Source organism: Polypterus senegalus, chromosome 2, assembly GCF_016835505.1.
Source record: "Polypterus senegalus isolate Bchr_013 chromosome 2, ASM1683550v1, whole genome shotgun sequence".
In the NCBI taxonomy this organism is placed as follows: Eukaryota; Metazoa; Chordata; class Cladistia; order Polypteriformes; family Polypteridae; genus Polypterus; species Polypterus senegalus.
This window is the reverse complement of record NC_053155.1, coordinates 212,965,275-212,982,209: the sequence shown is the minus strand read 5'-3', so window position 1 is coordinate 212,982,209 and position 16,935 is coordinate 212,965,275. Positions and strand designations below refer to the sequence as shown.

Here is a 16,935-nt window from a genome sequence, read left to right as displayed (position 1 = left end):
AAGTTATTTTCTCTTATGTGATTTTTACCGCCGTATCACTATGGGAGAGATATCGCCTTTTATTATCATATCTATATAGTTTTCGGTTATTTAAAATGCCGCAATTACAAAATGGCATAATCGGCAGGATTGTGGCTAAATTAATAACTGTATATATATAAATATATATATAAATGTTTCTGATAACAACAGCATGGAAGGTCTTGGTCAGATGCTGAGTGTATCAGGATGGTCGTGCACACAGTCATGGACTCCCGTGACCGAGTTATACTGCCTTAAAATGCCTGGCCCTAACTGGAATGGGGATATTAATTAATCCTGTGAAAGTACAATAAGGCGGGCTTGTAACATGGGGCAATAAATAAAAAAACAGATAGCTGCTGGTAAATTGTAGCAGTTTCTGCTAATTACATTATGCGGGTTGGACTTAAAAGTCCAAAGCATGATTACAAAATGTGGGAATAAAAGACGAAACTAAGTCGGACACGATAAATTGTAAACAACAGTTTTAAACTTGTAGATATGAGGCTGGTTGTCCAGAGTAAAATGAAACAGCACCCGAGTGGACAACACAGATTAATCAGCTGCCGTAAGAAGTCCAAAACCTGCCAAAGCAGTAAATGCCATGTTGGGGAACACAGTAATTAAATAAGTTGCATCGTTTAGCCATTAGAAAGAATATTTTGTAGAAGCTATAAAGAGCTGCGCATTTTATGCATTTACCTTATCGTCTGACGAGTCACGCATCCAGTGGGTCTGGTAGTCAGTTACTTAAAGATGAACAGTGTCAATGCAGATAAAATCCATAAAGGCTCGATCGCGCTCAGTAAAATAATTGTAGAAATCTTTAATGGCATAATAGTAGCCCAATGTAATCCAAAATACACGATTCGTCCGCCTGTTAAAAAGCAGTTTATGAGCTATGCAGCTGTTCCTATCACTTTGCCTAAAAAGTTAAAGGTTAAAGGTTTTGGCAACACCCATACATATACTGGTAAAGTATAAGGCCGTGTGCTAAAACACACAGATATTAATGAAATTATTGAAATCATCTTATAAATATAGCTTAAATTACAAACCTACGTTATAAGCTAGTGTTTAAAAAGAAACTGTAAACGATGTACACAAATAGCACTAAAATAAATAAATAAAAAGAGCTCTAATTTAAATTGGAAAAGGAAAAAAATAGATTTAATTTCAACTTTGCAATGAGAAACATGTCTCTGTTACCTTCCTGTAAGTACTGGCCATACTTTTAAGAAGGTATTAATTGGATAAGTGTGGATTTAAAAATGAGATAGTTTCTCACATGACAAAGAAAGAAAATTATCGATATGTATAATTGAGTTAAAGTAAATAAAATGTCTCCACTTTTGTTGAAAGCTTATCATAAATGTGCAAAACATTTTTCCTTTCAAACCCTGATCAAGTTTAAAGGAAAAATGCTCTTTTTATAATAATAAATGAGAAGGGAGACATGTTTTTGCGAAAAGCAGAATGTGCCTGATGTGCGTGAATGAAGGTTGTGTATTTTAGGAACTATAAAGGTAAAGAGTATGGTGGCGCAGTGGTTAGCACACTTGCCCTGCGATAAGAAATAAAGGTTCAAGCATGTATGTTTTCCTTGTTTAGTCAGGATATTCTTTGTGACTGTGTAACTTTTTCTGGGAATGCTTTCATGTTGTGGAATTGTGCCGTGTGATTTCCCGATGGGTGGATTCAACTTGTTGTCGCTGAATCGGATCACCACGGAAATATTTTTCCTTGATTTTCGCTGAATCGGTTCGCCATGGAGTTTTCATGATTTGGAGACTAGCGCCGTATGAAACTGAGGTAAGATGTACTCCTAATTTAATGAAAGTTATACCAGCTTGCGTCCTGAGAAGTTGTTTGATTATAATGATAAGCATGAAGGTAAAGAAGTAAGTTGTTTGACTGTCGGGATAAGCATGAAGGGCAAGAAGTGTTTAAGTGCGTTGAACGGTGCCAAACCTTTTATAGTACGTTGAACGGTGAAAATCTTTTATAAATAAAATAAAAACCACAACCTCGAGTGAGTTTATAGCACGTGTGATAGAGATCTCTATGAATGAAATACAAGTGTAAAAGAACTTTATTCTGTGATGAAGTACAATCATAAAAAAAAGAGAGAGTATGAGAATATGTGAAGATACAATATTTAAAAGAATGAAGCAATTGCTAAGTGTGTTAAAATGACTGGGAAGAGTGAAAACTTTTTGTTTGTGAACAGTTGCTTTCTCCAGTGTGCTGAATGTTGTTTAAAGAATTTCTGCCTTAGCCAAGTAAACTACTTGGAATGAGAAAGAAAAATAGAATATTAATTATTCTTATTCAGAGTCTGGGGTGGCAGACCCTCTTATATATCATTATTGTAAATCTGTGTCTAACCGTCTGTCTGTCAGCTGACTAATTAATAATGTGAAGCAGATCCGAATGGATATGGGGGACGCCTCATATAATAACATAATAACATAACATATAGTAGGGGATTATATCCAAATTTAATTGTATTAGTATCTAAAAATGTTAGCAAGTAAAATCAAAAGTGATAATGATTGGTATTGGTAATGCATCCTGTACTTAGTCAGTGAGCCTGGAATGTCTTTGAAGCCTACAAACAAATGCAGTGTTAAATAAAGCCATTACTTATTGACCTAGATGAATCTTAGAAAATTTTAACTGAAGGCAGAAAGAAAGCCTATAGCATGGTCAGTTAAAGAGTTAAGAATGATAAAATCTGAATTTCAATAAAAGTATTATAAGCATAAAGAATATGTAACTTCAAAACTATAGATGTTCTTTTTCTCCAGATTCAGCAAATCCTTTGACCAATGGATGAAAAACACAAACTATTTTTCTATACAAGCTGCAAGAAATAGCTTAACAGCAAGTTTGGGCAGAGAAATTAGAAATAATCTGACCAAAGGGTGGTGAATGTTTGATTATCAAACATAAATTAATGAACAGCAATTATTGGAATTATTTCCTTGCATATTGATTAGTTGTGCAAGTGTAAGGATATGACATCCTGTATAATGTTTAAATACAAAAGGTTAAATGTTACCATATTAAACTAGACTAGTCTTCATATCCAATACAGTGAAGAGGGTTTACATATTTTGATGTATGTCAAATGATTATTATTATTATTATCACTTCATTAATAATGAAATGTATTAGAACTGAATACATGCATTCATTTGTATCTATTAGTGATTAATTTTATGAAGATTTGTTATTACATCAATGTATTAAGGTTAGTGTTCAGTGATAATGCACATAGCTAAATGGATTATTTAGTCAGTTATACATTATGACCATTAGTATATATAAACTGTGCTGTTGTAATATCTTAAAGACATTTAAAAGATTTGTCTCTTGATAAGATAAGCTACAGTTTGTTATATGATATAGATGTTATAAGATTTTTGTTTTAGACAAAGATGAAGACACTTAATATGTAACATCTTGATATAATTTAAGACATCTGTGATGTATAACTGATGCAATGTGTTGATATGTTTAGTGTATTATCCTACTGAAGAAACATTTTCAATAGCCTGGTTTAAATGTATTAATTTATCTCTGTTATTTATGATATGAGACTGAGAACTGAGAGTCTAGGATTTTCATTAATAGTGCTGTATTGTATTATACATAAGATTGATAAAGCATTGTTTTATGTTATGTATTTGCTCAACCCTTCACCCTTCTTTAATTAGCATAGCAAGTATTTTAGTTTGACCACTCAATTTTGTGGTTAAGGCCTCTCCAACTCAGTGGTGGAGTTTTATCAATGAAGAAAAGGTGGTGTTCTATGAAGGAAGACTTAAAGTGACTGTACTGCACTAATGACTCTTGGTCTGCTGCACATACCTGATAATAGCTGGTGAATAAAAGACTCGCTTATCCAGAATAGAAGGAGTGTGGAATCATGCAAAGATTGTAAGTTTAGCTAAGTAAATCTGAAGCCATGATATGGTAGTGAAGACATTTGCTGCAGAAACAAAGTTATTATGGACTTTAACAGAAACAGGCTGTGAAATGCCACTGAAGTGAGATGACAGCTGTTAAATGCAAAGTGCTTCCTTGATTGACTGCTGTATCCAATGCAGGACAAGTGAAGTGTTCCTATGCTAAAAGGACAGTCACCATGTGTGCATCTCATTAGCTCTCTAATGGCAATCAGACTGTTTACGTTTCTGTTCCAGTAATGGCAAAGACTTTAGTTCCTGTACCAGCCACACATTTGTTTGGAGGGATCTGCAACGCCACCAAGCAAAAGACTTTGTCTACAAACCACTGGGTTGGACAAGGCATGTATATAGAAAGCTTAGGAATATACTTGAAAAATATTACCAGGGGCTCAAAGGTATGGGAATATGCATAATTTACCACCAATGATGTTAAATTGTAAATTGAAAGGGAATAGAACATCCGATAGTGAAGTTGGGGTGGAAACAAATAACGTACGATTATGCAATAATACTAGTTAAGAACAATTAATAATCATAGCAATAGATCTAGAATAGCATTTGAGGTATGTTATAACTATTATAACTCATAAAAAGGGACCAGACACCAAAGGGTGGGGCACATATAGCAACATACTGAAGTTAGAAATGTTATGAGTGCCAAAGAATTGTGAAGTCCATCAAGATGCTATATAGATTTATAATGTAGTCTGAGGCTATGGTACACACTGCATGGGCTCAGTGATATTTAGTTACAACACTGATTATGTAAGACATAACAAGAGATCTCCACCTACACCACTGGTGGGATATAATGATCATTACTAAGTAGTACCATGTTAAATGTACTGTAACTGTTCGTCCAAGTGTACTGGAAATTGTTGTAGTGCCACTACACTACACATTTTCGAGTACCTTTTGCTTTGTGGATAAGACCTTCAAATATTATTTTTGTCACAGATTCAGTGACAAAGGGTGGTTTGTAATAAGAATGTAAGTTTAAAGTCACTGTGCTCTGTACAAAAATTATTTTAGAAATCCACTCACATGTACAGGCCAGGCCAAAGTTAGTACACAGGGGCTGTCAGCATTTACAAACTGCTAGTCTAGCATTTGGAGAGAGAAGGGGACAACTGAGAAAATAGGTATTTTACTATTTCTGTATGTTAGAGATTAAATTGAATCCTTTCCTTTCCTTGCTTGGAACCTAAGTAAGGGCCTACACATGGAGAAACAAGGATAAAAGGCTTGGACAGCAGCCAAATACTTCGAAGCTGATGGACGGATGATATTGTCATCCGTCCTTAAAAGCCTTCCAGCGCAGCGATGAAAAATGGCACACTGTATAGATCAAGATGCCACCTTAGTATTGTTTTACTATTGTGGCTTCCCGTCTGCAATGCCGCGTAAATCGTCAGTAAAGAAAGCTAAGTTATTTTCTCTTATGTGATTTTTACCGCCGTATCATTATGGGAGGGATATCGCCTTTTAATATCACATCTATATGGTTTTTGTTTACTTAAAGTGCTGCAATTACTAAAGAACTTATTCCAACTAGGGAGCTATATCGTCCCTGACTGTTACAGTCTTCCACTGCCCGAATTACTGTTGAAAGAAGGATGTATCCAAGAAAGGTAATGTAGTACATCTTCCCCGGATTACATTAGACAACAAAGGAGATCTCGATATGCCATTCGTATTAAAACGTAAGAATAGATTTTGCAAAGACGATTAACAAATCACAGAGACAAACATTCGAAAAAGTCAGTTTACTTATTAGAGAGAAAGAGATGAAATTCTCTCATAGGCAGTTATACGTTGCGTTGTCACGATGCAAGTCCAAAAACAAAATCAAAATTCAATGCAATATTGATGAAAATTTAATTAAAAATTGTTTTTACTGGAAGTTTTACAGTAAAAATGTAAGTTTAGAAAATATTTACATGTTCATTTCAAAGCCAAACAAAATGAAATTGTATAACGCAACGAAAAACTTGAAACCAACATGAAACATAATTTACTTTCAAATTATTACATTTTACTATTTGTTAATATGGTTAGTTACTCGCTGTAATGTAAAATAGTTAGTTCTATTATGCATATGTAACAATTAACATGAAAATAGCAATCTGTTTAAATTGTACATCCGCATCCCCATACGTGAATAGCAGAACCTCAAAGTGGCTCATGCATAGTGCTGGCCCGCGGGTTGGCAAGCGAAGCGAGCAGGGGGCGAAGCCCCCTAATTTTCTAAAAGATCAGGCATCTATGGAGACCAGCATTGGACAACAGAAAACAATATCACAAATAGAAAAAAAATCTCACTTAACTTGTGTTGCATAATCCACATTTCAAGTCATCCAGTTGTAAACTGACAATATTCCAAACCGTCAATTTTACAAAAATATATATGGGCCTTTGGTCTCGTCCGATGCGAGAGATGGACGTCTGAAGTGGAGCTCCGCTAGCAGTGGTGCTATTTTTCATATTATTTGCTTATTATTCTGAGATATCCTGTATTTATTCAACCCGAGAGGGACCGCTACAGTATATGTAAACACATATAAACATGGCCAACAAGAAGGGGTCCGAAAGAATCGAAGACTAAAGCTACATCCAAGCTGCGATCAGCAAGCCCTAGTTCGAGATACGGCCTCTCAGAGACAGACCTGGATCAGATGGGCGAAAGTACAGACTCCTCGGGACCACGGTCCGCTACATCGTCGCTAGCTGAGAGCGAAAAGGGGAGCGAAGGTGCGATCGTGAGTGCAGATGTGGATAGCTCGCCGATTGGAGAGGATTACCTGAAACTGGAAAAGGCTGGGAGGTCCGCGGCTTCAGTTACGCAATACGCGGGACTGGAGCAGCGGGACACCGCTTCAGCAGAGTCTGCTGCTTCATCTACGGTACAAGAAGGCACATTTGAGCTATCTGAACTGAAAGTGTTGCTCGCTGAGCTCAGGCAAGATATAAAGAAAAGCGAGAAGGCTAATGAGAAAGCAACGGCAAAGGCACATGAGAGACTGAAACAGGAATTAAAACAGGAAATCCAATAGGCAAATGAAAGGCTGCGACAGGAAATCCAACAGGCAAATGAAAGGCTGCGTCAAGAGGTACAACTTGAACCGACAGGTGCTGGGTAAAATTGAAGAGCGCATTGAGAAAAACTCGCTAAACTGAGCACGCTTGCTGATCGATTGGAGCATCTTAGTGAGACATTCACGAATCGGATCGAAATAGCGAACATCTAGCTGCCAGTGCCGAGGAAAGAGCAGTAAATGTCAGTTGAATGTAAAAACTCGGAGAAAAACTTGGAGACAGACTGGCTGCTTTAGAAGATGGGAATAGAAGGTATAATGTCAGAATTGAAGGCCTGCGGAGAATCGAGAAAGTTTAAACCGGTGAAATTCGCAACTGAACTTTTTCTAAAATAATCGGGCGACTTTAAAGCAGAATCTGAGATAGCAGCGGCTTACGCGTCGCGGATCAAACACCGTCAGACCCGACCAAGATCTTTTATAGTTCGTTTTGAACGATTATCATTTAAGTTAGAGGTGATGGAACTCCTCAGGAAAAAAAAGGAAGATATTATATATGAAGATTGCCACATTCGCGTCTTCCCTGACTTCTCTCCAGCAACAGCTATCAAAGCGCCGCCTTCTATAATATTAAACAGCGCTACGGCAAGCCAATGTCAAATCGGCCTCCTGTATCCGGCAAAACTGAAAGTGGAATGGCAGGGTCATTTCTATGTTTTCGCTAGCAAGGAGGAGGCAGAAAATGAGTTAAGAAAGCTGATCCCGGGACTATTCTGATACATAATTGTGAGTCATGGCGGTAAATGATAAAGCTAGGATTAATAATCTACTGTCTGATCTATTTGTTTTTAAAATACGGGTTTTTATCAGCATATATTCTCATATTCTTATATTATTATTACTTACTTATTACTTATCATTACTTAGTATTACTAGGGCTAAATGTTTATGTTTTATTGTGCTTAATTACGTTTTCCTCCTCTTTTTTCTTTTCTAATTATTTCATGTGTACCCTAAATGAGACTGTTCAATATCATACCCTTGGTTTGCTGTTATTGCTATTACTGCATTAAGACTTGTTATGCTTGTTTTGGACACATCTTTAACACCATCACCTGGGTTTATTATCTGGGGATATCATCTTAATGCACTAAAATTGATGAAGATTATATGTATATGTGTGTGTGTATATGTATGTATATATGTATGTATATATATATATATATATATATATATATATATATATATTAAGTGCAAAATTCTTTTCTTTTTTTTTTTTTTTCTTTTTCCTCTTTTAAAGACTATATTGGTAACAGATATCTCTATCTTTTAACCTTAAAGCGCCACTGCATGGGGGCTTGATGTGCTTTGGGCGTGCTCTGTCTCTGGGTATGTCAGAGGACTGGGACTGCATGAAGTGGGTTTTAGCCTCACCTGGGGAGGCAAAAAGGGAGGGTGGGGGTTAAGGGGAAGAGAAAGAGAGCAGGCTTGATCTATATCTAATCTATCATCTCAATCTTTATAATTATAACTATCAACGTAATAATAAGCTGCATGGCAACAACTCTTGGGGGAATAGGAAATTAAGACCTAAACTATTTCACTTCCAGTTAAGACTATAATATGACACCAAAAACTCAGAATCAGTGTCTCCATGATGGGACAGTTAACCGTAAGCTGGAATGTTAAAGGCCTGAATCACGAATTAAAGAGAAAGAAAGTACTTTCTCACCTAACAGGTCTAAATGCTAAAATAGTATTTTTACAGGAAACCCACTTACTAAGTAAGGATCAGTTCCGGCTGCAAAAGACTGGACTGGCCAAATGTTCCATTCTAGTTTTACAAAGAAAACTAGAGGGGTGGGAATTCTCATACATAGAACAGTACCATTTGTAGCATCAGATGTAGTATTGGATCCTGAAGGGAGATATGTGATGGTCATGGGAGACTTATCTAACTGTAAAATGATTTTGATAAATGTTTATGCACCTAATGTTGATGATAAGGAATTTATACAAAATTTATTTGCATCCATTCCCAATCTGAACACTCATAAACTTATAATGGCTGGGGACTTTAATTGTGTTCTAAATCCACTTTTAGATAAGACTTCCTCCACAGGGGAGCGGCAACTAACACCGCAAAGATAATTACAAAGTTTATAACTGATCACAACTTATCAGATCCCTGGAGGTTTTAAACCCAAATTCAAGAACATATTCTTTCTACTCACCAGTACATCATTGCTACTCAAGGATTGATTACTTCTTTATAGATAATAACTTCTTGCCTAAGATTAAATCTTGTAAATACGATGCTATTGTTATTTCAGACCATGCTCCGATGATCTTGGAGCTGAAATTACTAAGCCCCATACACTCACCCGCAGATGGCGTCTCAATCCGCTTCTATTAGCTGACGAGAATTGTACTGAATTTATATCCAAACAAATTGAATTCTTTCTAGAGACAAATACATCCCCTGAGATCTCTGCAGGAATACTCTGGGAAACTCTTAAGGCCTTCTTAAGAGGACAGATTATCTCATATCTTTCCCACAGAAATAAATCCGAGCGAAGAAAGTAGCAGAGATAAAAGCGAAATTACTAAAATAGATGAAGAACATGCCAGACTACCAAGCGAGACTCTACATAAGAGGAGGCAGGCTCTACATTCAGAATTAAACCTCTTGACAACTAAAGAAACCGAACAACTAATTTACAAATCCAGACATCATTATTATGAACATGGAGAAAGCTAATAAGCTTTTAGCGCAACAAATTCACAAGCAAGATATGCATAGCGCAATCTCGTAATTACTAACACGAATGGAGATAAAATCATCGAACACAAAAATATAATGTACACTTTTAGAGACTACTATAAATCCCTATATACTACTGAGTTTAAAGAAGACAATATACAATCTAATGCATTTCTGGATAAATTACAGATACCACAAATTGACGCTATTAGTGTGGAGGAGCTCGATAAACCTCTGTCATTATCAGAATTACTGGATGCTATAAAGTCACTCCAAGGTGGAAAAGCAGCAGGCCCTGATGGCTACCCTGCAGAGTTTTACAAGAAATTCTCCGCTCAGCTAGCTCCCTCCTATTAGCAACATTTACAGAAGCCAGAGATAACCAATCTCTTCCACAAACCTTTCGCCAAGCACTAATCACTGTCTTTCCAAAACAAAATAAGGACTTATTACAATGTGCATCATACAGACCAATTTCACTTCTGAATAACGACGTTAAAATACTCTCTAAAATCATAGCTAGAAGGATGGAGAAAGTGCTCCCCTCAGTAATATCACAAGACCAAACTGGATTTATTAGGGGCCGACACTTATCTTCAAATCTTGACGCCTGTTTAATGTAATATACTCACCAACTAAATCAAACACCCCCGAAATATTATTATCATTGGATGCAGAAAAAGCATTCGACATGATTGAATGGAAATACCTTTTACTATTTTGGAGAAGTTTGGGTTTGGCCGAACATTTGTGCATGGATTAAATTACTGTATACTAACCCAGAAGCTTCAGTTTGCATCAATAACATTTGCTCAGACTACTTTAAACTAGAGCGTGGCACAAGACAAGGATGCCCTTTGTCACCACTGCTGTTTGCAATTGCCATTGAACCACTGGCAATACATTGTCGAAATACTGATCAGATAAAGGGGATTAGCAGAGAAGGACTGGAACAGAAAATCTCATTATATGCAGATGACATGGTACTGTATATATCGGACCCAGAAAATTCTGTGCCTGCAGTCTTAGCAGCACTCACAGAATTTCAAAAGCTCTCTGGTCTCAGAATTAATCTGAATAAAAGTGTACTCTTTCCGGTGAATTCGCAAGCATATAATATTAGATTAGACACCCTTCCTTTTATCATTGCAGAACAGTTTAAATACCTCGGGGTAAACATCACAAGTAAACATAAAGCTCTTTATCAACAAAATTTATCGTCTGCATGGAAAAAATTAAACAAGACTTGCATAGATGGTCAACCCTTCATCTCACACTAGCTGGAAGAATTAACACTGTTAAGATGAATATTCTTCCTAAGCTCCTTTTTATTTCAAAACATACCAATATACATTAATAAATCGTTCTTTAAGCAATTAGATTCAACAATAACCTCATTTATTTGGAATTCTAAACATCCACGCATCAAAAGAGCGACCCTACAAAGACAAAAGGCAGAAGGCGGCATGGCTCTACCTAACTTCCAGTTTTATTACTGGCGGCAAATATACAGTCGATAAGAACCTGGACACAAATAGAAGAACATACACAGGCATGGACCGCAATAGAAGTAAAATCCTGCAGTACTTCTTTGTATTCCTTGCTTTGTGCTCCAATAAACACACGTTATCGGCAATACACTAATAACCCAATTGTGCTCCACTCACTTAGAATCTGGAACCAATGTAGAAAGCATTTTAAGACGGAGAAGCTTCTTTCTGTGGCACCTGCAAAAGAACCACCTCTTTCAACCCTCACAAACATATGCAGTTTTAATATCTGGAAAAATTTGGAATTAACTTGCTTAGAGATCTTTATATAGACAACGTCTTTGCATCCTATGAACAATTACATTCCAAATTTAACATTCCAGCTACAAATTTCTTTCACTATCTTCAAATCAGGAACTTTGTTAAACAGAACCTTCCAGATTTTCCTCATCTTGCACCCTCATCCACGCTGGAAAAATTATTGCTCAATTTCAAGGAGTTAGACTCCATCTCTACAATATATAAAATCCTTTTACAATCCCTTCCTTTCAAAGATCCAAGAGGACACTGGGAAAATGACCTCTCAATTAATATATCAGAAAAGGAGTGGAAAGTAGCAATGCAGAGAATTCACTCAAGCTCCATATGTGCAAAGCATACAATTATACAACTCAAAATTATATATCGAGCACATCTGTCTCGACTAAAACTCTCCAAAATGTTTCCAGGACATGATCCAACCTGTGAACGCTGCAAAAGCCCCAGCCTCACTAGGTCACATGTTCTGGGCCTGCTCCAAATTAACATTATTCTGGACAAAAATTTTTAATTACCTCTCAGACAGTCTTGGACTCACAATCCCTCCTAACCCATTAACAGCTGTGTTTGGGGTTCTTCCAGAGGGTCTTAAAGTGGAGAAAGACAAACAAATTGTGATTGCATTCACTACACTGTTGGCACGCAGACTTATTCTGATAAACTGGAAGAACCCAAACTCTCCTCTTTAAGTCAGTGGGAAACTGATGTGTTATATTATTTAAAATTGGAAAAAATCAAATACTCAGTTAGAGGATCTGTGCAGACTTTTTTCAAAACATGGCAGGATCTAATCAGTAATATTTTGAAATGATTTTATAAAGCACAGAGAATTTGTTGATTTAGGTATTTTTAAAAGCCTTAAATTTTACACCGTTTGGCTTGCTCTCTCTCTCAAGGGTGGGGATCGATCTGTTCTTAGCATAATTCTTTTTTTTTGTAAAACTTGATTGCTATGTATTGATTGTAATAAAATTAATAAATAAAAAAAAAAAAATTTACAAAAATATTTAAAGCTCAATGAGAGACACATGTAACTACAATGATGATTAAATGTAAAAGGAAAGTGGGTGAAAACATTATCAGCAAGAGAATAAGCATTGGTACTTGGTGTATATTTAAGATGTATCAAAAAGCAGTAGGACAATTTACGGGTGCAGTTTCAGAGGCTGTCACAATAAAATCCAGAGTTATTACAACTGTGGAAATGTTGTGGTAAGAGAGAACAATATAGTATGAGATGAGGAAAATGAAGAGGAGAAGACACATAGTTGGGATGCAAGAAAAGACCTTCAAAGGTAGCTGAAAAATTATGAGTGCAAAAATATTAGTCAGGTATATAAAATCACAGTCAAATGGACAGCCAGAAATTTGTTACAAAAGTACAAAGAAAAATGATCAAAATAAAGAATCAATGGTGTTATCCACAATCTTAGACAGTGGAATGACATTAATGTTGACCTTTTAGCCTTTTACCTCAATGATGTCACATGAATACACATTTAGGTCATAACCAAGGAAATTCGTCAACAAATGGCAGTGAACATAGGTAAACAAAATGGTCACAAAATGATAAAGATAGAAAACTATCTGACAGAAACAAAAAAAAAACAAAAAACAGCATAATAAATGGGATCCTTATGGTGGCAAGTTTTGGGCACCCTTGTTTAAAATGTCTGTTACTCTGAATTGTTAATTGAGCTAAACTGATTACCAAAAGGTATAAAGTTGAAGATGAAACATTTCTTTGCAGCATTTTATGCTAGATTACTGTATTGTTTTTGTTTTGTACACTTGTACATTGAAAAAGGGAGAGGAGCACAATGCAAAAGTTTTGGTGCACTAAGATATATCAGGTCTCAATTGGCAGCCATGGGCTCCTCTAAGCAGTTGCCTACAACTCTGAAAAATAAACTAATTGATACTCACGAAGCAGGAGAAGGCTACAATAACACAGCAAAGCACTTTCAGGTAGCTGTTTCCTCAGTTCATAATGATATTAAGAAATGGCAGTTAACAGGAATGGTGGAGGTCAGGTTGAGGCCAGGGAGACCAAGAAAACAATCTGAAAGAGCTGCTCATTGGATTGTTAGAAAGGCAAATAAAAAACTCCATTTGACTCCAAAATAACTTCAGGAAAATTTAACAGACTCTGGAGTGGTGGTGCACTGTTCTACTGTGCAGCGACACCTGAACACCTTTCCTGCATCCTAGCCGCAAAATTCAAGCCTGAAGTTTGCAAATGAACATCTAAGCAAGCCTGATGCATTTTGGAAACAAGCTCTGTGGACTGATGAAGTCAAAATAGAACTTTGTGGCCACAATGTGCAAAGGTATGTTTGGAGAGAAAAGGGTACCGATTCCAGGAAAAACACCTCTCCAACAATTAAGCATGGGGGCGGGAATCCATCATGTTTTAGGCTTGTTTAACAGCCAGTGGCACAGAGAATAGGTCATTGGTAGGGGGAAGAATGGTTTCAAATAAATACCAGCAAATTCTGGAAGCAAACAACACACCACTTGTACAAAAGCTGAAGCTGAAAAGAGGATGGGTCCTATAACAACACAATGATCCGAAACACACCTCAAAATCTACAATGGAATACCTCAAGAGGCACAAGCTGACAGGTTTGCCATGGCCTTCACAGTCCCCCAACCTAAACATCATTGAACATCTGTGGATAGATCTCAAAACAGCACTTCATGCAAGACATCCCAAGAATCTTGCAGAATTAGAAGCCTTTTGCAAGGAGGAATGAGTGGAAATACCCCAAGTAATAACTGAAAGACTCTTTGCTTATTACAAGAAGTGTTTACAAGCTGTGATACTTCTCAAAGGGCATATTACTAAGTACTGACCATGTCAGGTGCCCAAACGTTTGCTTTAGGCCCTTTTCATTATTGTGGTATTTTCTACCTGTGAATGATGGAAATAAAAATGTAGGCGGAGTGGTGGCTCTGAGGCTAGGAATCTACACTGGCAATCGGAAGGTTGCGGTTTGAATCCCGTAAAGGCCAAAAGAGACTTTGTTCTGTTGGGCCCTTGAGAAAGGCCTTTAACCTGCAATTGCTGAGCGCTTTGAGTAGTGAGAAAAGCGCTATATAAATGCAAAGAATTATTATTAATATTAATATTCCTTAAAATATTAAAGAAATTTGTCATATTTAACTGTATGCCTTTTAGTGATCAGTTCATCTTCTGTTCACTTAACCCATTCACAGTAACAGACATTTTAACAGGGGAGTCCAAAGTTTTGCATGCCACTGTAGATTCTAAGACCAAAACAGGGAAAGAAAAACCCAGGAAAAGCAGCATGGAAAAAATGAAATGATTAAATAAGAAACACCAATACAGTGATCCCTCGCTATATCGCGCTTTGACTTTCGTAGCTTCACTCCATTGCGGATTTTAAATGTAAGCATATCTAAATATCTATCACGGATTTTTCGCTGGTTCACGGATTTCTGCTGACAATGGGTCTTTTAATTTATGGTACATGCTTCCTCAGTTGGTTTGCCCAGTTGATTTCATACAAGGGACGCTATTGGCAGATGGTTGAGAAGCTACCCAATCAGAGCATGTATTACGTATTAAATAAAACTCCTCAATGATATATGCTATGCTTCCCACGCGGTGCTTTGCATACTTAAGAGCCTGAACAGAACGTATAGATTTTTGATTGTTTGCTTTTCTCTGTCTCTCTCACTCTCTCTGACATTCTCTGCTCCTGACGGAGGAGGTGTGAGCAGAGGGGCTGTTTGCACACTGGCCTAGAGGATACGGACACTCCTCTAAAAAATACTGAAAGACTACCTTCACATTGCTCCCTTCCTTGCAGCTGCTTTGTCCGGTAGTGCTTCGCATACTTAAAAGCCCGAACAGCCGTATTGATTTCAGACTGTTTGCTTTTTTCTCTCTCTGTGTCTCTCTCTTTCTGACATTCTCTGCTCCTGACGCGCACTCCTTTGAAAAGGAAGATATGTTTGCATTCTTTTAATTGTGAAACGGAACTGTCATCTCTGTCTTGTCATGGAGAACAGTTTAAACGTTTGACTAAAGGGTGTTATTTCATGTCTAGAGGGCTCTAATAATGTTAAAAAATAAGTTTTTTAACAAGTTTTTAAACAAGTTTCTATGCTCTGACTGCGAAAATATTTGATTTATAAATAAAGAATCCTACTTCGTGGAAATTCATTTATCGCGGTTGAGTCTGGAACGGATTAACCGCGATAAACGAGGGTTTACTGTATAGCAAGATGTGGATATAAATGTAACAATAGAAGGCAAGTCTACAATCCAAATGCTTGTTTGTGCATGAACATGTTTAATTTTTGTTCACAAGAGCTGTGATTTATTTAGTAATATTTTAGTAAGAACATGTGTTTGGGATGTTGTGAGCACATAAGTGGGTGACTTAACATGTGGATTATGTGACAAGAGTAACTGGAGGTGTTTTCTTTTGGGTGGTTTTGATATTGTTTGCTGTTGTCCAGGGTTGTTCACCATAGCTGTCTATTCTATCAGAATCTTTGGTTATGTCTGTACTGGATGAAAACATGAGATTATTTTTTTTCTTAACCATCCCTACAAACTACATTGGTTAAGTAAAATATAATAAACATTTTGGTTTGGAATATTCATTTAGGTTTAGTAAGTAAAATAAGCATCAGCCTGAAGTCCTTTGCAAATCTTGTCTCCACAAAGTAACTACATTTTCAGTTTTTTTCTCAATTTTAATCTTAGTATCATAACTGACAGATTATAGCAGCTGTACTCTCACAGAAACAAATATACTACCTGTTGCATGCTTTGAACTGTCTGCTGTAGAAAATGGAGTTGCTGGTCCTTGGCCTGGTCTTCTTCAGTCCTGAACATCTTCCCTTGCTCCTGTTTAAGAAGCTCCACTTCATTTCTGTAGGCATCCAGCTGCCACCTGAGGCTATCATTCTCTTCTTTCAAGGCATATGCTTGTACAGCAAGAGCTGAAACACATTTAATAAACCAATAAGCAAAGATATTTATGTAAATGGATACTTTGTCTCTACTCTTCATCTGCAAATAAGTGAATACAAAGGTGAAATATTTATTACTACACTAAGCTTTTGTTAGGTACTCATTTTTACATGTGTGAAATAGAATGTTGATATCATGAGCAGAAAATATGCCAACACTAGCAGATTTCCAAAAAATGATAGGAGAAAAAAATCATATAAAAGGCAAATTTTTGGGATTTGACTAAAGAAGCCAACTTCAGAGATTGGCTATTGTGCCTGACCTGTAGCAATGTTTTTGGTTGCCTCACTAGGACACTGCTCCTGTCTGACAGCAATCC

At 36.7% G+C, this 16,935-nt stretch overlaps 1 protein-coding gene across 3 annotated transcripts in view; it reads right to left on the bottom strand.

The window, feature by feature from the left end:
• enox1 (ecto-NOX disulfide-thiol exchanger 1) overlaps window positions 1-16,935 on the bottom strand; it is a 326,189-nt gene that overhangs the window by 92,129 nt on the left and 217,125 nt on the right. For all 3 annotated transcript variants that reach the window (XM_039745280.1, XM_039745281.1, XM_039745282.1), the window contains one exon: window positions 16,401-16,585. In XM_039745280.1, the coding sequence (XP_039601214.1) occupies window positions 16,401-16,585 (185 nt within the window). The remainder of the gene's footprint in view (window positions 1-16,400; window positions 16,586-16,935) is intronic.